At 41.5% G+C, this 24755-nt stretch overlaps 1 protein-coding gene across 1 annotated transcript; it reads right to left on the bottom strand.

The window, feature by feature from the left end:
• Positions 1–1751: 1751 nt before the first annotated feature.
• NIT2 (nitrilase family member 2) lies at positions 1752–24486 on the bottom strand. The gene is made up of 10 exons (XM_020999908.2): positions 24325–24486; positions 21004–21122; positions 14803–14923; positions 12639–12727; positions 9960–10053; positions 8395–8469; positions 6894–6972; positions 4343–4441; positions 3202–3257; positions 1752–2476 (listed from the first exon to the last, which is right to left on the bottom strand). The coding sequence occupies exons 1-10, from the start codon at positions 24350–24352 to the stop codon at positions 2385–2387; spliced, it is 852 nt and encodes a 283-aa protein (XP_020855567.1). The 5' UTR covers positions 24353–24486; the 3' UTR covers positions 1752–2384.
• Positions 24487–24755: the final 269 nt, after the last annotated feature.

Below are 24755 nucleotides of genomic sequence, written 5' to 3'. Positions count from 1 at the left end.
CAGAGAACAGTAGACCTAGAATTCAGCTGGGGCCTCAGCAACAAAAATGAATAAACAAATTTTTTAAAGATTTTAAGACACAGGGGCTAGACTCAGGATGACGTCAGTTCAAATCTGGCTTCAGACACATAAAATTTACTAGCTGTGACCCTGGGCAAGTCACTTAACCCCATTACATAGCCAAAAAAAATTTTTAAAGACCAAACACAATCCCAGAGGTTGGGGGGGAAAAGAACACAAGGCATGAAACTGGATCTTATCAAGATCCCTGAGAATTAGAATAGACCAAATAGAAGTTAATGATTCTAGGAGACAAGAATTATGAAAGTCAAAAAATCTTGGGAAACAGATCAAGGAGACAAAAATCATTGCATTACCTGAAATCCTTGACCAGAAAAACCAAGAAATTTCAATGTATCAAATATTTTTTAAAAATTGCCCAAACGTATTAGAAAAAGGGGGCAATGTGAAGATACTTAAGAATCCACCAATCGCCTCCTAAAAAGACCTCAAAATGTAAACTTCTAGGAATGTCATTATTAAAATACCTTTTTTAGATAAAAGGAAAAAATACTGCAAGCCAGAAAGAACTCAAACACTGAGGAAATCAGGATCACATAAGATTTAGCAGCTGTCTTTTTTTTGTTCTGTTTTTGTTTTTTGGCAAGGCAGTTGGGGTTAAATGACTTGCCCAAGGGTCACACAGCTAATTAAGTGTCAAGTGTCAGGTCTGAGATCACGCTTGAACTCCGGTCCTCCTGACTCCAGGGCCAGTGCTCTATCCTCTGTGACACCTAGCTGTCCTAGCAGCTGCATTTTAGAAGAAATATGTGGGAAAGGGAACGATGTTTACCAATGCCGTGTTAAAGGATTCTGTACGGTAAATAGATCCTCCATTGAACCTGGAGGAAAGAAACACATTTTGAATTGTTTGTGGGTATGTGAGCCAGTGGGTGAGACCAGGTGTTAAATCTATTGAGGAATGGGCTTAGGTCTGCTCAAAGAACGACAACCTGACTTAACTCAGAAGAGCAGCTGAGGGCTAGCATTCCAGGACAGCACTAGCTACCAAGTAGCTACTTCTCTTGAGAATTTTGTACCTGTCTTTACATAATTTTATCTGTAGTGAGTGCCTGTAATAACTTTAACTGAAGTTACCATTAAGTCGATTTTTTAACAAGTTAAAGCACTGGCTACCATTGGGAAGTACGAGGGTATTGGAAAAGGGAGCAGTTACTCACAACTTTTTGCATTGGCCCAGACTCCAACTTGCTCCCCATTTCCTTTCCAGGCAAGGAAGAGTTAGTAGTTTGCGGATTGCAGTTGACAAAACCTCTCCATTTGTTTTTCTTGCAAAAACAAAAGGTAAAATGAGACAGGATAATCCACTAACACATGGGAATAAAGCTACTTTTGGGTTCTTACAGTGTTGAGCTTGGAAACCATTTCTTGTTTATGTACTGCTGTTAATTCACACTTTACACAAGACACTTAGCAAAGACAACCCTCACATTTAAGTTTGTGTAGAAACTCTCCTCTCCAGCATCTAGACATTAGGCTGTAAAGGATGGCTCTTTCACTTACATTATGAGAGATGACAACCTACACTATCAGAAAGGTTAATAGGAAATAGAGGGTTGATGAGCCTGAGTGATTGATCTTTGACTAGGTAGGCTCATACAAGGCATAGAAACATGGCAGGAAAGCGGAATAAAATATTTAGATTCACTTAAGGGGACACTCCAAAGAACTATGTTAGTAAATCTGAGAGACTTTATTGGTGAGGACAACCATGCCCACAAAGGAAGAGGCCCCGTATTTTTTAATTTTAATGCAAATTTAAAGTTATCTTTAAATAATTCTTATTGTGTACTTAACACAAACATTTAAAGTACAAAAGAGGAAACTTCACAAAACTGCCCCTTTCTCCCCCTGAACTTACTCTTTTCCAGTTTTTAATGTATGCTCTTCCTTCTTTTCTTCCCATCTCAGTCACTAGGCAGTTAACTCAACACCCAGGCCCCACAACTGCAGAATAGGAGCTCTCCCTTTTAAGGTACAAGTATAATCAAACAAAATAATCCAACACATTGGCCACGTCTGAAATCTTAGTAAATTCTGGAGAACAGCAATGTAATAGTTTTGGCCACAGGCACCTCAGTTTTATGTGAATTTTGCACCCGATCAGGATCTAACACTTCATTCTGCTAACTACTTTGGTCAGCATGTCCATTACAAGCCAATGGCTAATAATAAAAACGTTCTGTAATCTCATTAGTTTCTTTACCCTTCACTGCTAGAAAAAGGTTGAGATTTTTAAAAAACAGGGAGATCCAGATAAGAATTTAAAGATCCAGGCATAGAAGCCCCTCTTCCTCCACCCCTCAGGGCTTTTTCCACTCCACGGCATAAAGGTCTCTCCTCTTCTGGCTGAGAACAGGGATTTGTTGGCGAACTTCAACCAACTTCTTCAGGTCTGCAAGAAGAGCAAGTTCTGTTACTAAAATGCGGCCTCCTCTGAGAGCAAAACCTCCTCATTACTGGGGGTTCCCAGAGCAAATCAGAAACCATTTCCTGGGACTGGTCTGGGTCTAACCCTCTGGAGGAGGGGGGTGGTTGGTTTGTTTTTAAGGGCTTTGTTGGTGCTTTTATTTTTGTTTTCATGTTGACTAATGTTGATGCATCAGCGTCACTTCCCAAAGACCCTGCCTTTGCCCTATTCTCTAAGGGATACTCCCTTTTAACAAGTAAGTACAGTTAAGTGAAACAAGCAAACACACTAGCCATTTCTGAAATGTATGCCTGTCACAATCTGCCCACAGGGATGCTCAGCTGGGAGGAAAAACACCTCGGTGTCACGTGAAAGCTGTGAAGAGGGATCCAACTGGTTCTGTCCGGTCCCACAGGGCAGAACCAGGAGCAATGGGTGCTAACGGTAAAACTCGATATCCAGCTGGGATGCCCACTTGTTGCTCCATGAGGGTGGGGGTGTCTGTTGTGGGTCGGTAGGACTGGATGCCTTCCACCTCTCTAAGATTCTGGGCCTCAGCTTCCCACCTCTTTTCCTGAGAGGCAGAAGGCAGCCCACCTAACTGCTGAGTCAGTGTGGAGGGCAAAACCAAACTAAGCCACCACTGTATACGTGGAAACGGAAGTTGAAGGGGGAAGAGCAACAGGGTCAAACTGGCAGACGAGTCTTACCTACGTTTGCGTACACAACAGTTTCGTCGATGCCGGCCTGGGCTAAAATTTCTCCCCTGCAAAGGAGCCAACACAGAAAAAGGACGTATTTAGCAGGGGCATTTTCTACAGGGAAAGGACGACGGGTAACTGGCTGGTGTAATGGAAAGAGCGAGAATATGTTTCTAAAACCTCACTTCTGACGCTTAGTAGCTGTGTGACCTTGGGTAAATCACTTAACCTCAAATGGCCTTAGTTTCCTCACCTATAAAACAAGAGAGTTGGAGATCACAATGGTGTCTAGTTCTAAGGTTCCTTCTAGGTTAAACATTCTGTTATCTCCAAGGATGAAGGCTGTTATTTTTACTCTTCCTAATGTAGATTTGTCATATAATTTGTCACATAATGCAATTAATATGTAATAAGTCTGATGATGCACACAGGGTCTGTTTCTTAATTCACTTCCATCTCCAATCCATGCTAAATCCCAAAAGAAAGGCTGACCTGGAGAATGTTCAGAACCCCATGTAAAATTCTGTAATTTCTCTCCTTTTAGTAATTAACTCTTTTTTCAGTTGACCAGGCAGCTATGACTGAATTTGTTTTACAGACAAATCAGACTTAACAGATTGCCACAATACTCTTTTCTGCATACAGCCCCATAGCGTCTCCTAGAACTCTATGGTTCAGTTTTTGGAAAGGAAGAAAAAAAGGTCCAATTTTGTACAACCACTTAACTACTCTGTCACTGGGCTGATAGGAATCAGTGTAGTACTGTGGGAAGAGCACTGATTTTGAAGTGAAATGACCTTCGTTCAAATCCTACGTCTGAAGCTTACTACTTTGCAAGATCTCGGGTATGTCACATGACATGTGGCAACATCTGTAAGAAACTGTCCACAATGCACAGAATAAAACTGTCCAAATGATAGAGAGAAATTTGAAAGGGATTCTATTCTGAGATATTACATCACAAGGGAATGGAATCCCAAATTTAAAAGTGGAAGGGGCCTTAGAGATCATCTCATTCTACCCCATTTTATAGATAAGGAAACCTGAAGCCCGTAGAGGTTAAAAGACGTGATCTAGGTCACACAGGTTCACACTGGCTCTCTTTCCCCAACACCACAATGTACACATAGAAAGGAATGAAGAAACTTACCAAGGACTCACCACCGTGCTGTGTCCCCAGGCTACGTATGAGGCATCTACATCCCTGGCAGGGGAGGCAGTGGCCACAAACACTTGGTTGTCTACAGCACTAGAATTAAAAGATGAGAAAATAAGTAATCCCTTCATAAAAAATTAGATCATATTGCAAAATTCCTGCCCCAGATGTTTACATGCTGTCTCTCCTCTTAGGACTGTAAGCTCCTTGGGGGCAGGGACTTATCTTTTACTTCTTTCTGTATCCAGTGCCTAGTACAGTGCCTAGCACATAGTAGCCTTAATAAATGTTGAATGATTGATAATACTTTCCAATGCAGAGAGGGCCCCTTTTCAGCTGAACAAGATGGAAGAATTTCTCAGGAGACAAAATACCAAGAATACCAAGAGGCCGGCTAAACCAGGGAAACTGTGGAATAGCTGGAGGCAACAACAATGGATACACTTCCAGACACTGTCTACACCACAATACGGCTCATGCCTTCACATTCAATGGTAATTAGTGCCAATCACCTGAGGGGGGAGCCAGAGCAAAGGGCCTAACCACACAATAGCCACAGACTACTCCCTTCCTTTCCTTGTGTAGACAAAGCCTCGAGGCCTAGCTATTGAGTAATACAGAATAAAACAGGATTTTTTGGAAGCAATCCTTGACATAAGGGAATAAGGCAGAAGCAATGGTACCACTATCAGGTTATATTCGTGTTTCTCAAGCTTTTTTTAGCCTCAGACATGTCTGTGAATTTGCCAGGCACATCGCCTACCCCTGTAGTCGGTCATTCCTCATGACATCAAGAGACCCCAAGGAAAGCTCCCAGAATATTACGTGAACACCTCCCTCTGCTCCCTTATTAACATAATGGTAGCTACAGATGAACACTTCACAGACCAAATAAGCACGGATGGATTCAGATCTGCAAAGATGGAGAGAAACCCTCATCCACGAGACCACAGACCCCCTGGAGTGCTGGAACAAGCACCTATAATGTATAAGGCGTTAGGGGTACAAAGACAAAATGACCATCTCTGCCCCCCAGGAGCCTGATATTCTCTTGCACAGTCTCTGTCTGTCCGTCTATCAGTCCTTCCTTCCATCCCTCCATCCCCCATTCCCATCTCACACAACAGCCATCCACGATTCCCACTATCTCTCTTCTTCACCTCTGGTCACAGATTGGCAAGAGGGACTTAGGAAACATGGAAATCTGAAACATGGCTAGAGGCAAATTTACTATAAAATATGCTTTTCTGGGCCTCAGCTTCCTCATCTGTAAAATGAGCTGATTAGACAAGATGGACCCTGATCTACAACCAGATCATGACCAGATGAACAGGGTACTATTTATGGTACTCTGACCCAAAGGTCCAATCAATTTCTGAATGCAAATAATGAGACAATATATGTGGGATAACACTTCAAAGTCTATAAGCACTATACAAGAAAGTCTCATTATCTTGGTTCCAGGAAAGCAGTACTGCATAATGAGTACAGGGCGGGCCTTACAGTCAAAAAGATCTAGATATGAGTCCTGCCCTCACCCACACTGGTTGTGTGGCCCTGCAGCAAGTCACTTCAGCAACTCACTAAAACTCACAATTTCAGGGCACAGGAGAGAGGGAATTCTCTCACCAAAAGTTCCCTATACCAATGAAACCACAAGTTTCTAATTTTAAAAATATGGTTATTAGTACATTTTTTTTTGGGGGGGGGTTGTTGTTTTGGCTAGGCAATGGGGTTAAGTGACTTGCCCAGGGTCACACAGCTAGTAAGTGTCAAGGCCTCAGGGCCGCATTTGAACTCAGGTTCTCCTGACTCCATGGCCAGTGCTCTATTCACTGTGCCACCTAGCTGCTCCTGGTTATTAGTACATTTTAAAATTGAGCATTATTATAAGAATGAGAGTTAGATATCAGTTCCCTAACCACGACCTAAAATTTGAGTGGAAAACATGGGAGATGTCAAGATCAAGTCTCTAAAAGGACACAAAATATTTTATCCATTTTCCCCAAAGCAACAAAAACAGATTTTTCAAATATCTGAAATTTTTACAGTAATTTAAAGTTTGCAAAATGTTTATGTATGTTATCTCACTTGAACTTCACAATGACCCTGTGAAGCAGGTGCTATTGTTACCACAATTTTACAGATAAGGAAACTGAGGCTGACAGAAGTTAAGGGATTTGTCCAGTCACAAGGTGAGTAGATGTTCTGAGATGGAATTTGAATGCAGATCTTTCTGATTCCAAGGCCAATGCCCTACATGTCATGATATCTCAAGAAACTAAAACCTAGATTCCAGCTCCCAGGCCCAGACGAGGAGGGGCACAACACTGCTGGGGCTCTTGGGGGTCAGGGGTGTGGCTGGTCACAATGTGACCAACAAGCAGGAATTCTTCCCACTGGATTTGCCCAACATGGCCAAGCTGAGGCTGGAGTCCCTTGGTGACATCCCATTGTGGATGGTAGGTTTCTAATGGGTCAGCAGTCTACTAAGCTGGAAAATTTTTCAGGAAAAAAAGGCCCTAAAAAATGAGCCTGATCTTACCGGCCTCGCTGGAGCAGCTCCCAATGTGCTGGTCCAGTGGTCAAATTAAAAGCACCAGGGTATACCAGGAGCTGGCAACCTTAAAGAAAGAGATATGAAAGCTGGTATGAGACAAGTGCAGCTCATGTCACTGCTCCTCACCTGGCACAGCCTCCAACCTGAAAAAAATGCCAATCAGGCCAGTCTACACAAGCAGCCCATCAAAGCCAAACCTCCTTTTCTTGTAATCCCCATCTGTGGCTCACTGCCCCACAGAAAAGTGAAAAGAACCATTTGAGCCAAACTCTCTCAACTCTCAATGACGGATTTCAATCTGAACAATAGACTGTAAATTGCTTGTGGGGCAGGGAATCCATCCCCTGCTCCTTCACGTTGTGTGAGACTGACTCGGACAAGTTCATGAAGCTCACTAAGATAGCACGACCCAGTTACCTCTACTGCTGCCAAGTCTTCCAAGTTCACAGCACTGAACACACACTAGACATTCAATAATTACATAATAAATTCAATAAATACTTGCCAATTTTTGAGGTAGTTGGTGGCTCAGTGGATAGAGGGCTGGGCCTAGAGCCAAGAAGACTTGAGTCCAGACCCAGCCTCAGCCACTTACCAACTGTGTGACCCTGAGCAAGTCATTTAGCCCCTGCCTCAGTTTCCTCAACTGTAAAATGGGGATAATAACAGTACTTATCTCCCAGGGTTGTGTGAGGATCAAATGAAATAATAATTGTAAGGCCTTAGCACAGTGCCTGGCACAGTAAATGCTCTAGAAAAGCTTACTCCCTTCCCCTTCCCTTCCAAATGAAATGGCGTTTTTAAGGGCCTTTGCTCAATCTCTCTAGTGGGTGCTAGGAATAAAAGATGAAAAATGACATGGTCCCTTGTCCTCCAGGAGCTGACCAGGAGTGTTCACTATAAGTGAATCACAAAAGAGAGACTAGACTAAGTGCTCAAGGAAGTCGTTGAAGAGTAAACATATTGAGCTGAGGAAACCAGGGAAGTCTTCAGGAAGGACTCTCCCCTGCAGCGTTAAGTAGAGAGGATTCTGAAGGCGTGAATCTATTATTCAGGTTTGAAGGAGCCGTTTCCAAGGGCGGAATGTGCTGCCTAAAGAGGCAGTGGTTTAACTGACGGACCTCTTTAGGCAAAGACTGGACGAGTATCTGTCCAGCATGCAGTAAAGGTGATTGTCTCCACACTGTCTGATCTATAGCTCCTTTGACGACCTGCACCTTGTCTCTCCATCAGACTGTGAGGCTCCTTGAGAGCAGAGAAAGGTTTGTTTCTGGCCTTTCTCTGCATCCCCAGCACTTAGCGCAGTGCCTGGCATGTGAACTGAGTGCTCGTCGACTTGATTCTTATCCATTCTCTTTCCCCAGTCTCAAAATGATCCAGGGCTTTCCCTATACTTGGTAACTGACCAAGGACTTACTCAGGCTCAGACAACTCAAGGCCCTCAAGTATTTCATCAGCAACAGAAAAAGAAAAAAAAAGTCCTCACCTTTCTGACAGTAGACTTGTGCAAGTTCTGCAAAGCGAATGTCATAGCAAATCCCCACGCCCACTTTGCAGTAAGCTGTTTCTCAGATAAAAGAGATTTAGACAAAAAGTCAGTGTCACCAAGCAAGGGAAGCCATAACAATAAAAGCAACAATAGTAACACTGGGGGGCGGGGGTGGGGAGTGAGTTTCCAGTAGGAAGAGAGGACCAGGAGCCCAGGTTCAGGCCCTCCTTCACCCAAATATACCCCAGTGTGGTTTACAGTAGGGGCTTTTAAATTAGAGCTTATGACCTAGGCTGGGTTATTTTTTTAATCTTTTGATGACTGCATTCCAACATAATTGATTTCCTTTATGATCCTTTATATTTTATTCCATGCATTTAAAATCATTCTAAGAGGCCCGCAGGCTTCAGCAAACTGCCAAAGGGGTAGGTGTGCCCTATTCTACAGGACCCTGGACAACCTGGATCTCCCGATAGGATGTAATATGTAACCTCCCTTCGGACGGGGGCCGTTTCATTTTTAAATTTCTAATCTCAATGTCTAGCACAGTACTCAGCACATTAGCAAGAACTTAATAGTTTTTGATTGACTCAACTTAGGAGACATGGATAAGGACACAAAACAGCTCTCAGGTCCCCATACTATACTAGAATTCCAAAATAAAATTGCTAGTCCTTTTAGTTAAAAAATGGAGATGGTGCATAAATAGCAAAATGATCTTAATCCTGCAACCCTAATTTATCCTAAATGACGCCTTTCTGGAGGCAGAGCCTGGCTACCAATGGAAAGCTGGAATAAACAGCAGGCAGGCAAGCAACTTAGTGTCCCGCTGCTCACATGAAGTGTTTCATTCCACACTTGTTCGACTGCCCATGGAATGCCAACTGGTTGGTTAACAAGCATTTGTCACCATGTGCCAGGCCCCCTGAGGGAAAAGCGGATGGGGGTGTTTGGGTATTTTTGTTCCACACCTGTGATTTCACTGGTGGAGGTTAAAGCCCAACGTAGATCAGAAAGCAGCTGTTTGTCAATTCATACTTTTAGAAACTTCCCACGGGCCCCAGGAGACTTGCCCAAAGTCACAAAGCCAGTACGTGTGAAGGCAGGTGTTGAGCCCAGGTCTTCCTGATTCACAGACCAGTTCTCTCACCACTATCCCAGGCTGCCTCTACTGTCCACGGACTTGGAACAAGGTTTTGCAAAATAACTTACTTTGGTGTTCGGGAAAATATGATTGGATTTGGAGTAAAAAGACCTGGGTTAAAATGTCAATGCCTCTATTCATTAGCTTTGTAACCTCGGGCAAGTCACTTCTTTCTAGGTCTGCTCACCTCATCAGTAAAATGAAGGCATTGGTGTAGACCATCTGTAAGCTCCCACATCCCACTATGGGGTGGGGAAAACAAGCTGACTGTAGGTCTAAGAAACACTGCCTCACATTAGGACTAATCCCACGTGGGTAAAGACCAAGAAGGGGATGGAGGCAACTGCCACTCTTCACTGACAAGTGGGTGAGAAAGAATCAACCCAAAGATCAAGGTCACACGTAACTCTGTACATACGGGTTTCAAACATGGAGAGACTGTCACCAGCACTCAACGTTTCTGATTCTTGGAATCGAATCCGCCCAGGAACATCAATGTCAAACAAATGAAGCTGTCTCAAAAATAATTGGCATGGTTATCAAGGAATGCTCACAAGTCTTCAAAAACTAATATTTTACACATGCAAATATGGAGTTGTGGAAAAATCCTGTAAACATCCCTCCTAGTAAATCTAAACCACTGGCTGAAGGATCACATTATTTCTAATCTACAACACAGATCTCAAAAAACTTCAGTGGCTCCCCTATTTGCTTTCAGAATGCCAATATAAACCCCTTGGTCGAGCACTGAAAGCCCTCCACAGTCTGGTTCCTATTCCCCATTCCCGGTTCTATTTCTCACACTTTCTGTTCTATTCCAATAGGCCTAGCAGATGTTCCCTATGCACAGCATTTCCCACTCTGATGCCTTGGGTGGTCCTCCCATGTTGAGAATCTTCTTTCTTCTCCCCCTCAGCCCACAGAATCCATAGCCTACTCTCCCTTCAGATCACTACCATCCTCCCAGACTCCTGGGTTTTTAACCAGGAGTCCATGTCACATAAGGACTGGTTGAAGGAACCGAGGATATTTAATCTATATAAAATGCACAGGACATATCAACTGTCTACAAGTATCTGAAGACCTATCCTGTGAAGGAGGGATGACACTTATTCTATTTGGTCCTTCAGGTCAGAACCAGGAAAACCTGGTGGAAGTTGGAAAGAAACAAATTTAGATGGAAGGTGAGAAAAGGCTTCCTGGCAGTCAGAGCTGATCAAAAGTGGAATGGGATGCCTGGAAAGGTGATGGGCTGTCTCTGGAGGGCTTCAAGCAGAGGACAGATGACACTTCTCAGGTATGTTAAAGTGGAGAATCCTTGCATATACAGGATTCAATAGATGGCCACCCTCCAATCCTGGGATGCAGCCAACCCTTCTCCTTCCTCACCCCGAAGTCTCATTCCTGCTTCCTCTGCCGTCTCATCCCTTGCGTTCCTCCTCTTCCTCCACCACCTAACTCAGATGCCTTCTCCAGGCTCTCCTCTCCCATCCCCACCTTCTCCTCAGCTGACAAAACAATCCCCACCTAGGTAAGACACTGCTATGTGACTCCCTTGCTTAACAACCTTCTGTGTCTTCCTAATGTCTCTGGAATAAAAAGTTCTCAGCCCAGCGCTGAACACCATCCGCAAAATGGATCCGTGGCTTTGCTGATCTAGCTCCCTGAAGCATTGTTTCTCCTTAAGATTATAAGATTGGAATTCTTTCCATAGGAAAAACCGTATGTGACATATCCCATCTCTTTCCGACAGGCATTCTTCTCCATTACTCACGCTTTGCTGCCCCTCGGGGTTCCACCACCGCCACACCCATCCCAGCTCGTCCAGTTTTCACTATCTTAGATGTCTCCAAACGCGTCCTTGGATTTGCTTGTTCACATACTGGATCCTCTCCCCCTTCTCCCCCACTGGAATTCAAGCTGAAGGACTGTTTGTTTTTGTGGGCCCTAGCACAGGACAGATGCTTCATCCCCACACTCACTCAGTTGTCGGGTCTTCCATCTCACACCTATAGCCTTCTCTTAATTTACTCAGCCACAACCCCAATTCAGGCCCTCATCTCTTCTTCCCTGAACTACTGAATGATCTCCCTGTCTCTAACTCCCCTTCTCTACATCTATCCTCCAAAGAGCCATCCAGCTAAGATTCCTAAAGCACAGGCCCGTTTCATTCCCCTGCTGAAGGAACTTCAGTGGCTCCCTACTCCCTCTAGAGTAGAAAGCAAACTCCTCTGTTTGGCACTTAAAGCCCTTCCTAAAATGCTCCTCTCCATGCCTGAAATGTCCTCCCTCCTCACTTTCTCTTGTTAAACCCAGCTCCCTACATACTTTGTAATTATTTTGTATATTTCCTGTATTTAATTATATTTATCTATGTGGTTATTCCCACCCCACTCCCAGTACAAGGTAAGGAGACAAGGACCACCATCTTTTTGTCTTTGTAGCCCTACAACCTAACATGATACAGGCACTTAATAAATGCTTCTTGAAACTGAACTAAATTTTGCTGCCAAACTCCCAGAAACATCATTTATACCTGCAGCTTACCCACTGCCACACTTCTTCTAATCTGGCTTCTAATCTGACACTTCTCTCTCCCAAATTCTCCATCCTCCTTCCCTGGCTAAATCCTCAGCCCTTCTTGTCCTCGACTTCCCCTCCTCCTGGAGATTCTCTCTGTCTCGACTTCCACAGCAGAGCTTTCTCCAGTTCTCCTCTTACCTCTCTGACCACTCCTGCTCACTCTCTCTGACACACCATTGCTGCTCTCTCACTCCTTTAAGTGTGGGTATTCCACAAGTCTCTGTCCCAGGAGCTCTTCTTTCTTTCTACTTTCTCTATCCATGATCTCTCCTTCCACAGGTTCATGTAACATATCCATAAAGATTACTCCCAAACATATCCAGCCCTTATCTCTCTCCTGAACTCCAATCCCACTTCATCGATTAACCACTAGAGATCTCTTTAGGTTCTATAGGTATTTAAACTCAATCATCATTTATCAAGTGTCTTCCATGTGCAAGACACTAGGCATACAAAGACAAAAATGGAGCAGACCAGCCAACAAGGACAAATGAGACTCCATCACATCCTTTACCTTTCTGTGCTTTGTCAAGAGAGTTCCATCAGGACCAAATACAGTACAGGTATTGTAAAATTTTCCACCATCTTCTTCGGGAATGGAGCCTTTCATTAACAGGGAAAAAAACCACTTATACATATACCATCAAAATTTTTCTAAATACAGCAAGTTAGACTTTAATTTCCTTGTGGAAAGTGATTAATGGCTTGTCAATATTTTCTAATAAGCCAAAAATAAGGCTATTTGAATACATGTTTTTCAAAGTGATATTTTTCAATATATATACTTCCAGAAATAAGTTCCTACGTGTATGAGAAACAACATTAGGGCACATAACAAAAACAGGTTTAAGAGAATCCAAGTGTTCCTTAATTTAAATTTTAACCTCAAGCAATTAGATGTTAGTTTGTGATAATTATATCAGAGACAGATACCCAGCTCTCAATTTAATTTCATCTGGCTTGGGGGACAAATATGAAGAGGTATTTTCACTGAGGCCTTGGAGTCTTGAAAATGAAATAAAGCTTTTAAAGTCTTTGGCAAAAGACCACAAGATGGCAACGTGATAAAAGTCTGATTCATTGTTTATTTTGTCTCTGCTTCTCTTTTTTTAAAAAATGAATTATTTTTTAAAATGTTGAATGTCAATACAATTAGTCAAATCTGCTCACTATCTAGTTTTACTTAAATGAATTAATTTCAGCCTAAAAATTATAACAATTTTTCAGTTACTTTTAAGTTCCTATCAGAAATCTTTTGTCTATTCTCATTCACTTCTCCTATTATAAAGTGATAGTTAGTGTATACTTCAGTGTTCCCATTCCACCTTTTTTTAAAACCTGCCATGACTTCATAAAGATCTTTCCAGATTTGTTTTACTTCTAAGGTAGTTTCCAACACAAAATTCACAATCTTAGGATTTCTTTGCGTTCCTCGTCAGTTTTGATAGTATTATAATATTCCATCACCACAATTTATTTAACCCTAGTATTGGAAATTTTGGTCATTTCTAGATTTTTAAAATTATGTATATAATGCTATGAAAAATGTTCAACAGATAGTTTTCTGTGTTTTTTTTTTAAATAACACTGTCAGGGAACATTGCTACCAATGAAATGTAGGTCAAAGGGTATGATTATTTTTGTAACTTTTACTGCCAGACTGCTCTCCAAAAAAAGGCTCTACAAATTTGTAATTCCACCAACAATGAATGAGTGTACCTATTCCTCCATATAATCACCAGCACTGGGTTTCACTTCTTTTCTCTCATCTCTGACTCTTACCCTTAACTGAGCATAACAAAGAATTTTTTTTTAATTATTGGATTTATTTAACCAAATCTTATTTTGCCTATTCTTAATTTTAAAAGCAGTATAAATAAGTATTTGTGTAGTGATACAATGAAAAAAAGCAATGGGGTTTTTTAGACCAGTTTTGGCTCTAACATTCTGTGTAAGCAAGCTGTTTAACCTCCTTAGGATTCAGTTTCCTCACCTGCAAAATGGAGATAATATATACACTGCTATACATGTCACACACTCAAATAAATTTGTGATCTCATGAATCTGGGAATTCCCTCCCATGATATAAACTGCAATTCATCCATGTTTGTCCTTCTCAGGCAATTCTCATCACACCTAGCATATAACATACATGACATCAAACATGGAACTACACAGTAATACAGTCAGAGGAGTGGTAAAAGCTATTACCATACTAAATAGAATTTTTTAAAATTTCTTTCAAAAAACCTCCCCAAACAAACCTAGATTAATGTTGAGCTTACTTATGTACCTTCAAGAGGGAAATTTCTTTACCCCTCACATTAGAGGCCCCAAAAAAACAGATATATTGGACATATACTGATGTGATTTATCTTTCATCTTTCTGACAAATATGCCAAACATCAAACATTTTCAGAAATCCATTTTTGTAATGCTTGGGAAAATGTCTACTGGCAAAACCCATGCTATGGAAAAGTATGTCTTCAATGTTACTTTGTTGGAAGTAGGGGAGAAGAGGAAAACTCCAAATCAATTTTTTTTAACATCAGAAAACAATAATGGTAAAAGCAAAAGTCACATAAAAACCACTACCAGTTGTGAAAACACCCACATGGATATGAACTTGACCCCCACCAAATGAAGAAATATGTAGCCCTGAAGCCCCAGAAAGCTACCTCCAATGAGATAAACTTGGCATTCCTTGGCTAAATCAGAAAGCCTTTGTGTGGATTCACCAGGGATTGTCTCTGCATATTCAGGAAAGTAGTTTGTGCCATAGGGAGAATTAAAGCACTCCTAGAAGTGAGGTAGGAGAAAAGGAAACAAAAACAGATGTTAAAGCCCCTCTGTTATGTCAAGGAAGTGGTTGCTTCCAGAATGTTTACACTTGAAGAGAACAGTGTCTTCTAGAAAACTGTCAGTTCCCACATGGCCCTTGAGGACAGCAGAGGCATTGAAACTAAAGATCTGACCCATCCTCAACTAGGTAAGCCCAGGCCCAGGGCTCACCTTGTTGACAAAGAAAGAGACTCAGCTCCTATCTCATCAAGATCCTATGTTAAAGGAAAACCATATGGGTCTAAGAGAGGTACATAGACTTGCTGCTGAAATCATCCAATTTTGGGGCCTTAAAGATGTTACAGGCTCCATGCAATGGACTGAGATACCCAGGACCCATAAAGAATTATGAATGATAAATGATGAACTTGAACTGAATTCTGTGACCTTAAACAAGTAACTATACCATAAGCCACCTCTTTGGTCTTCCTTCTGGTGATCTGAAAAAAGTGAGAATTGAACCAGGTATCTTAAGGTTCTTTCCAAAACAAACATTCTGTGATTTTATGTTTCTAGAGATAAGAATTACTCTCATGACTCACTGAAAAGTCCCTCCTATGTGTTCTTCCCTATACCTCACCCACATAAATATTAACATGGGCAAATATCTGTACAAATTTGGCTTAACTCTAAGAGAGTGAGACGGAAGAAGTGCTCAGAATTTATCTCATATCTTTTTTTTTCTTTCACAACTAAGACAGACAGGCTTTGATGATCTATTCTTAAAAGTCAGGTATGTCTACACTTGTCTCAGGATGAATTATCTTTTTAGCCACGTTATTTCCTCACTGACTACAGAGGGGTAGGGCTGAACGGGAATGTACAAAGCATTTTTATTCATTTACTATACATTTATTAAGCATCTACTATGAGGAGAGCACTTTGATAGATACGAAGATGCAAAGTTTACAAGATGTTCTGCAAATTACTCAGAACAAGGAATAATTCTTATATAGTTTGTGAGGAAGTCAAGTATTTCAAGCATCACTTAAGATCAGAAATAGGATCAGTTGCACCACAGAAGAAAATGTGGCCAAAATAAAACACCATGAATTAGCAAACCATTCTGCCAAAAAGCCTTATTAATCCTCACAAAATAAGAAAAGCCCTTCAGAGGCCCCAGGGGCTGAAGAGGTTCTTACTGGTTGTTCTAGAGCGCAGCATAGGTTTCCTCCAAGTTGGAAGAACAAAGACTAATAAAGCACACAAACTGCTATTGTTATGAAGAAAAAAATGCTTTTCACGGGCAAGATAATGCAAACACTGGAGCTGAAGACTGAAACAAAATGTTTAGGTAACACTAAAAGCCTGCAGGTCTTGGGACACTATATGTTGAAGGGCAAAAGAACTGAACTCCTGGACAAAAATATCATACCCAGCAAAGTTGTGCATAATTCTGAAGGGAAAAAAAAATTGGACATTTAATGAATTGTCAGACTTTCATTACTTTGTAAAAAAAAACCCCAAAACAAACAAACCTGAACTTAACAGAATATTTGACATATAAGAGCCAAGAAAAACATAAGGCATATACCAAAGACCAATTACAAGGGATTCAATAAGGAATGACTGTTCACTTACATCTAACTGTTATAATTAATTGGGTAGTTCATAAAAAAGATTGGGGTAGACCTAAACAGAAAGTTAAAAAAAAAAAAAAGGAACAGCTAAAAAGAGTAATTATCTTATACAAATGAGGTGTGACAGGAAGAACCAATACAGAGGAATTAGATGTGGGAGGGGGGCTGTTGGTTCTGGAAACCTACTTTCATTGGGAATGGGTTCAAGAGGGAACAAAACATATACATCTAGAAGAGTGAAACTGTCTTCTAAATTTAGAAAAAAATAAACTGCTAAGGGGATAAGGAGGGGGGGAGAGGACAAGGGAGGGATCTCTTGAGGAGAGGGTGAGGGGATAGGTCAAAGAGGCATATAAAAGGGTGTTTAGATTTATGGGAATGGGAGGATAAGGGAGGGATCTTTGGAGGGGGGTAGGTTAAGTAATAGGAGGGCAAAGTATTGGGTACAAGTAGAGGAGTCAGGAAGAATAGGAAATGAGATATACACAAATATAAAAACAAAGATTAGGAGTAGAATCTGTTAGGGAAAGTATATATTAACATAAGCATGTATGTGTATATATGTATATGTGTATATATATATCTATATATAAATATATCTAAGCTTAACTGTAGCCCGGGGAAGGGGAGGAGAGGAAGGGGAGAAAATGAACAAAGTAAAAAGTATACACCAGAGAACAAAAAAAATTTTAGAAGGAAGCAAAGATGGATAGCACTGAACATAACAGGTAGTATTACATAGGCTTCTTTGAAATGGAAATTTATTACTATATATTTTGAATCCTCTCTTATGTTCTGCTGTGCACATGACATTTTTTTAAATTTTATTTTTAAGTTTTAATTTTTTTTTTTTAGTGAGACAACTGGGATTAAGTGACTTGCCCACAGTCACACAGCTAGGAAGTATTATATGTCTGAGGCTGGATTTGAACTCAGGTCTTCCTGATTCCACGGCCGGTGCTCTATCCACTGCACCTCTTAGCTGCTCCTAAGTTTTAATATTTAAGTTTATAGTATGTTTCCTTTCGTTTTCTTATTACATATTTAAATCTTAGTATTCAAGTCTAAAGTAAAAAAGATTAGAAAACATTTACTGATCAAACTTCCTTTTTCCTTCAAGGACTATATCAAAATCACTGAAAGAATAAGTTCAAGTGAACCTGTAAGAAATGGGCACTTTCATGAGGCTGTAAAATACCCACACAAAAAACTGTTTGGGGGAATTATTTTACTTCCAGTGGGCCTGAATGTTTTGTTCTCTTGAAGGAATTAGTGATAAACTGTCCCAAAAGTCTGAGTAAAAAAGTGTAAAACTGCAACAAAGTCTTTTGGGATATTGGACACTGATTTGCTGAGAAACAGATTTGTTTTAGAATTACAGAATTCCCAAATGGAGATGAATTACTACAACCATGATTTTATATCATGCCACACATCACAAAAGTTTAGAAATTCACCAAAGAAATGGAGACAAACGTGCTTCAGTGGCCTGGAAACTTTTCTGACTTAAACTCTTTGAAAACTTCTGTTCTATAAGGGCTAGACTTCAAAAAAAAAATGGTTGTGAAAAGTACACTTAATAACTAATATGAAAAAAGTGTGGTTTTATAATAAGAATTAAAGAACACGTGTCAGATCTTGTGAACTCAATGTCAAATCACATAAGTGATTGCAGCCAAATGACATATTGCATATTAAAATTTCTTAAAAATATAAAAGTTTGGGGCACCTAGGTGGATAAAGCACTGGCCCTGGAGTCAGGAGGACCCAAGTTCAAATCCAGCCTCAGACACTTGACATTTACTAGCTGTGTGATCCTGGGCAAGTCATTTAACCCCATAAAAACATAACAAAAAAAATTATAAAAGTTGTAAGGTCACGTTAATCAACAAATTTAATATTTGTCCAGCAGTCAGCACAGTGTAGGCCTGGCATATTTTAAGAGCATAATAAAGGTTTGCTGACTTGACGTTTTGCCTTACTTCATCCCAAATAATTCAGATACCAGTGTAGCTAAGACAGCTCCTGCCTTCAGTAAGCTTAGAGGCTAGTAAGAAAATGACACCAATACAGATGATTATAATGATAATAATTTATGATCAACACATCAAAGATGTGTAAAAAGCAAAGTGCTAATTTAAGGACTGAGGGTGAAAAGTCACAATTAACACCAGAGAAGGAGAAAAGGTATCCCAGACTTCATAGAGGAAGTTTGACTTGGAATGAAAGGATGCACAGGAATTCAACAACTGGAGTTGAGCAGGAGGAATAAGAAAGACTGTCAACAGAGACACAGATAAGTTGAATGGCACACAAAGTGCATGGAGAGAGAGCACTAGAAAAGAGGTTAAGTGGCTCCCTATTGTAAAGAGCTTTAAATGTCAAGAAAAAGAGTTCCTTGGCAGATAGAAGGGAGCCATGGAAGCTCTTTGAGCAGAGTAGTGGTGAAACTAGAATGTATACATAAGAAAAGATTCTTCTGGCAACATGAGAAGTCTATAGGAGGAAAGGTACAAATAGGAAGACCTGTTCTGAGGTTGTTACAGTAACATCAAAGGTGACAAGCAGGGAGTACTTTATAACTGTGGTAGCAGGGGGCAGATAGGTGGCACAGTGAATAGAGCTCTGGCCTTGGAATCAGGACTTGAGTTCAAATCCAGCCTCAGACACTTAACACTAATTAGCTGTGTGACCCTGGGCAAGTCACTTAACCCTGATCACCTCACCAAAAACAAAACAAAACAAAACCGTGGTAGCAGAAACAGAAGGGAAAGGTCAGACGGATGGAGGTAGCGAGGCAGAAGTATCAGCACTTAGTGATTGACTGGTTATAAGAAACATGAAATGGGGATGCATCAAAGCAAAGCCTGAAGTTTGAACATGAGAGATGAGACAAATGGCTGAACCAGGTCTAGAGGGTGGAATAAGAACAGGTTTGTGGGGAACTGGAGATGCTTATCTGGAAAGCTTAGGACTGAAAACCAAGACTTGGGAGTTAATGGCAGAGGTAAAGTAGTGGTTAAATCTACAAAAATGTGATTAGCAAAGGAGAGACTGTAAAGAACAAGGATAAACCTTTGGGAAACCACCACACTGAAGGTCTAGGAAAAGACAGTTAAAAAAAGAAAGTTTAAAAAAAAGTTTAAGAGAATTAAGAAAGCGTGGCCATTCCCCAATTGATAAATGGTCAAAGGATACGAACAGATAGTTCTCAGATGAAGAAATTAAAGCCATCTATAGTCATATGAAAAAAATGCTCTAAATCGTTATTGATTAGAGAAATGCAAATCAAAACAACTCTGAGGTACCACATTACACCTATCAGATTGCCAACATGACAAAACAGGAAAATTATAAATGTTGGAGAGGATGTGGGAAAATTGGAACGCTAATATATTGTTGGTGGAGTTGTGAAATGATCCAACCATTTTGGAGAACAATTTGGAACTATGCCCAAAGGGCTACAAAAATGTGCATACCCTTTGACCTAGCAATAGCACTTCTAGGGCTATATCCCAAAGAGATCAAACAAATGGGAAAAGGACCCACATGTACAAAAATATACATAGCAGCTCTTTTTGTGGTGGCAAAGAATTGGAAATTGAGAGGATGCCCATCAACTGGGGAATGGCTGAGCAAGTTGTGGTATATGAAGTAATGGAATACTATTGTGCTATAAGAAATGATGAACAGGCTGACTTCAGAAAAACCTGGAAAGACTTGTATGGACTGATGCTGAGTGAAGTGAGCAGAACCAGGAAAATGTACACAGTAACAGCCATGTTGTGCAATGACTAAGAATGTTAAACTGAACCCTTCTCAGCATTACGAGGATCTAAGACATCTCCAGAGGCCTCGGGAAGGAACATGCTGTCCACATCCAAAGAAAGAAACAAGGAAGTCAAATCGCTCTCACTTATTTTTACCTTCTGTTGAGTTTTGTTTCATCTTTCTGATGGTTCCTCCTATTGGTTTTAATTTTTACTTACAACTTCACTAATATGAAAATATGTTTAATGGGTATGTAAATGTAAAGCCTATGTCAGATTGTGCGCCGTCTTGGGGAGGGTGGGGGGGAGAAAAAGGGAAAAAATTTTCAACTCAAAAGCATATGGAAAAAAAATTAAAAAGAAAAGAATTAAGAAAGTGTGGTGTTGGCTAAAAGAAAAATCATCTGTGTCAAGGGGTAGCCAACAGTGTCAAAAGATGCACAGTGGTCAAGGATGGCGAGAACTAGAAAAAGTCCACTGGACTGGATCACTAGGGAGTCAATAAGATTTTATAAAAAAAATATTTTAAGTGGATTACTTGTTAAAAGATACGTGATGATAATTAGGGATAAGCAGAATCCACCACTGGTCCTCTTCCCCTAGAGTCTCCAGGACAGGAGCTGAGATGCATGAAAAGAATCAGACTTTTATTAGACGTGTAATTCACAGACGTTCCCTTTATACTTACAGGAAGAGTTATAATTTTGGCTCCTTGGCTTGCTGCCTTCTTGATAAACTCACCAGCTCGAGTCAGGTTATCTGACTTGACAGAAGACACACGGAGCTGGATGAGGGCCAAACGAAATTCTGAGAACACAAGTAAAGGACAGTAAACACCAGGGAAGGCTGGCCATGAACACTAATGACTTTTACTGTAAGAGGAAAACAGTTATCGGTCCCAGTCTCATATTTAAGATTTTATTACATAATTTTGCACTAACAAACCAGGGTTTATCACTGGTTCTGAAGACAACTATCTTCTTGCTTTTGGTTGTTTTGGGTCTTTTCCTTCATGACATCTCTTACCAAGGGACTTTGGGTGAAGTCAAAAATTGTGATCACTTGAGATTCTAAAAGTTACTCCTTTCTAAAACTGTACTTGTTGTAATGATCCTTCACTGCAAGCTCCTGGAGGGCAGGCTCTGCCTTTCGTCTCTTTTTATATGCTCAGTTCTTGGCACAATTAATAAATGTCTGATTACGGACTACTGACTTTAGACGATCCATCCCCTGGCCCCAGAGCACTGCCCTGTGCCCTCTTTTCTACACCAGCTGTCACCCAGTTCTGCATCTCCTGCTTCCTGCTGCTGCCTACACAATGGGTATCTCAAACTCAACAAGTCCAAAACAGAACTTAGTATTTTTCCCTCTAAACAGCCCTCCCCCTACTCCTTTCTTGCCTATTTCCGTTGAGAACAAAATCATCTTTCCAGTCAGCCAAGTTCAAAACCTAGGTCTCATCTCACCTTCAGAAGAACAACTAACACAATGACGATATTGTAAAGACAAACAACTTTGAAAGACTTAAAAACACTGGTCAGTGTAATGACCAACCATAATCCCAGCTGACTTAGACAGAGCATCCTACCCACTTCTTGAACAGAAGTGATGGACTCAAAGTGCAAATGAGCAGTATGTCTTTGAACATGTCCAATTCAGGAATTTGTTTTGACTATGCCTACACTTTACAAGGGTTTTGTTTTTATGCTCATTTTTCAAGGACGGGGGATAGAAAGGAAAGAAAACAGATTTATCACTGAAAAAAATAAAATAAAAGTTTTTTAAAACCCCAAATGAAGTCAAAGATATTTTTGCCTCAAATCATACAGGTAGTAAAGAGAAAGATTGAATTGAGGCTCTCTGACTCTAAGTCAGCTTACAGACAGGAAACTACTCAGAATTAAATTATCTGAAGAGCCAAGACTAGCATCCAGATCTCCTCACGTCCAGCCCCAGGTCTTAACACCATACAACAATGCTTCTTATAAAAGATTTCGCAAAAGCCCAGTTTGAATTTAACTAGAAACTCATTTCTTAGTTTTTCTCTTCAACAAATAAATCAACAATTATTTCCTACTATGTAGCAGGTCCTGTTCTATACTGAAGATACAAGTTCAAAGAATGAAACAATTACTCTTTGCAAGGAGTTCACATTCTAATAGGGGAGACACAAATATATCTATAAATACATAAAGCATAAATATGAAGTGAATGAATACAAATGTATACACGAGTAATTACAAATACAAGGTAGTTTGGGATAGAGACTAGCACTTGGTGGATCGGTAAAGGAATCACAGACTGAGAGTTCCATCTAGCGCAACAACAGGCAGGCTGAAACCCAGCTCTAACCAGCTAACACAGAATGGTGACTTTTCAGTGTGAGCATCTGCACCAACAAATTAGGGCCTGATTTATTTTTTTTGTGGATTGTTAAGTGTTAATAATGTAGATTAAATTTAAAAGAGTATGCATGTACATTTTTTTTTCCTGAGGAGCCCAGTTGTAAAACATTTGCCAGGGCATCCTTCAGACAAATCTATAAAAGATAACAGACAGACCACCTGGCCTTAAAGAAATGTAATAAGGTAGTGATAAAATGAGCTTGGTTGCTTCCCCCATAATCGCCCAGCTCAGACACAAAGCTCCTCACATCTTCAGGGGTATAGACAACAAATCCATTCTCTGCCAAAGAGCAATTTAGGTAACCTGGACCGTTGGTAGGTCTGGGGCTAAGAGTAGAGAGAGTAGACAGATTATGCAACTACTTTCTAAAGAACACAAAGTCCAGAAGTGGCAGGAATGTTACTTATTAACAGCTTAAAACAATGAATAATTAGGATAAAGGACTACATATGAAGTCATCAAGATGCAAAAACTGGAAAGAAAAATATTTAGAATAACAAGTTTTCCAGTATTTTCCCCCATGCACAAAATGTTATAATCTGTAGAATCTTTTTTTTTTTGGCTAGGCAATGGGGTTAAGCGACTTGCCCATGGTCACACAGCTACTAATCCTTATGTGTCTGAGGCCACATTTGAACTCAGGTCCTCCTGACTCCAAGGCAGGAGCTCTATCTGCTGCAGCACCTAGCTGCCCTATGATCTGTAGAATCTTAAGCTATTATTAAGAAAAAAAAATTAAGGGGCAGCTAGGTGGCACGATGAAAATGTCCCTGGGTTTGGAGTGGGAGAGGCCCAAGTTGAAGGTCCAGTTCTACTGCTCAGGCCTGCTGTGCCCTGGCCAAGCTCCCTACCCTGGCAGGTGGCCCAACACAGGCAGGTCTTTCTTACACGTGACACAAGGTGGTTGGCCTACATAACCTTTGAAGACTGCCCCTCCCTAGGCCTATGTGTGTATGGGGGTATCTGTAGCTATACAGACATACACAGATAGATATAAATATCCATATAAAATGTGGTGTCATGGATCCCTTGGGCAGTCTGGTGATGCCTCTGGGACCCTTCTCAGAATGGGTCCCAATGAATAAAAGGTAATAAAAAGAATTACAAAGAAAACCAATTATACTGAGATAGTTCTTCAAATGCTTTTTAAAAAAAGGTGTGGGACCCCAGATTACGAACCCCTGCTTAAGGTGGAGATCAGGTTTCGGAGCCTCAGTTTCCCTTTGTTACACTTCTTAGGTTCCCTACACCACTGACATTTCCTGCAAATCTCGGCTTTGGAGCCGGAGGGGACCTTGATGATCTTTAGCCCAACCCCTTCATTTCTCATAAATGGGGAAACTGAGGACCAGAGCAGGAATGTGATTTGCCCAGGGTCACACGGTAGGTCTCTGTGTTGGAAGCGGGATCTGAACCCAGGTCTTCTTGACTCGACGTCCTGAGCTTTCTCTCCCGTATGCTAGGCCTCGAGATCGCAGGACGAAGGGGCAGGGAGGGCGGCCCAGGCTGGCTCGCCCCCCGGCCCTGAGCCCCGGCCCCGGCTGGAGAGCTCTCGGTGCCCGAGAGCCAGGCCCGCTCCGAGGGCACCCGGCCCTACACTTACGGGTCATCGCTTTCGACATCGATTCCATGGAAGAAAAGCCCCCGCACACGGAGGGAAGGTTGCGGGGAGCACGGAGGATGGACAGCAGGCAACGCACGAATGAGAGCGGGAGCCACTCATGAGCCCGGGGCCGGAAGCAAGACGAGATGGTCCCGCCCCCAGCAGGGAGGACCGGAAGGGGCGGGGATAAACGAGAAAGGGAGGGGCCTGCGCGCTCCCCCCCCCCGTGGGTGTGGCCGCGTCGAGACCCCGCCCCTGCTGGGCGGGCTGAGCTCTCCCAGGGTCCCAGATCATCTTCGTGTCTTCTAGTGCTTCCCCCGCGTCCCACCAGGCTCTGCCCCCTTCCCGCAGCGATTTCCGAGGACGGCCCAGACTGGCTCCTCCCCAGGAGCCATGCACGCCCCTCTCTTAATGGACCCTGCACTTTTCTC

Source organism: Phascolarctos cinereus, unplaced genomic scaffold (assembly GCF_003287225.1).
Source record: "Phascolarctos cinereus isolate Bilbo 61053 unplaced genomic scaffold, phaCin_HiC Scaffold_726;HRSCAF=1367, whole genome shotgun sequence".
Lineage (NCBI taxonomy): Eukaryota > Metazoa > Chordata > Mammalia > Diprotodontia > Phascolarctidae > Phascolarctos > Phascolarctos cinereus.
The sequence above is the reverse complement of the archived record's forward strand: the minus strand, read 5'-3'. Positions and strand labels throughout refer to the sequence as shown.

Coding starts and splice junctions, on each gene's coding strand:
- NIT2 (XM_020999908.2), bottom strand. CDS start 24,352: ATGGAATCGATGTCGAAAGCGATGACCC. Junction 21,123..24,324: donor GATGTCGAAAGCGATGACCC/GTAAGTGTAGGG, acceptor TTGTGTTCTCAG/AATTTCGTTTGGCCCTCATC. Junction 6,973..8,394: donor ACAAGTCTACTGTCAGAAAG/GTGAGGACTTTT, acceptor TCTTTCTTTAAG/GTTGCCAGCTCCTGGTATAC.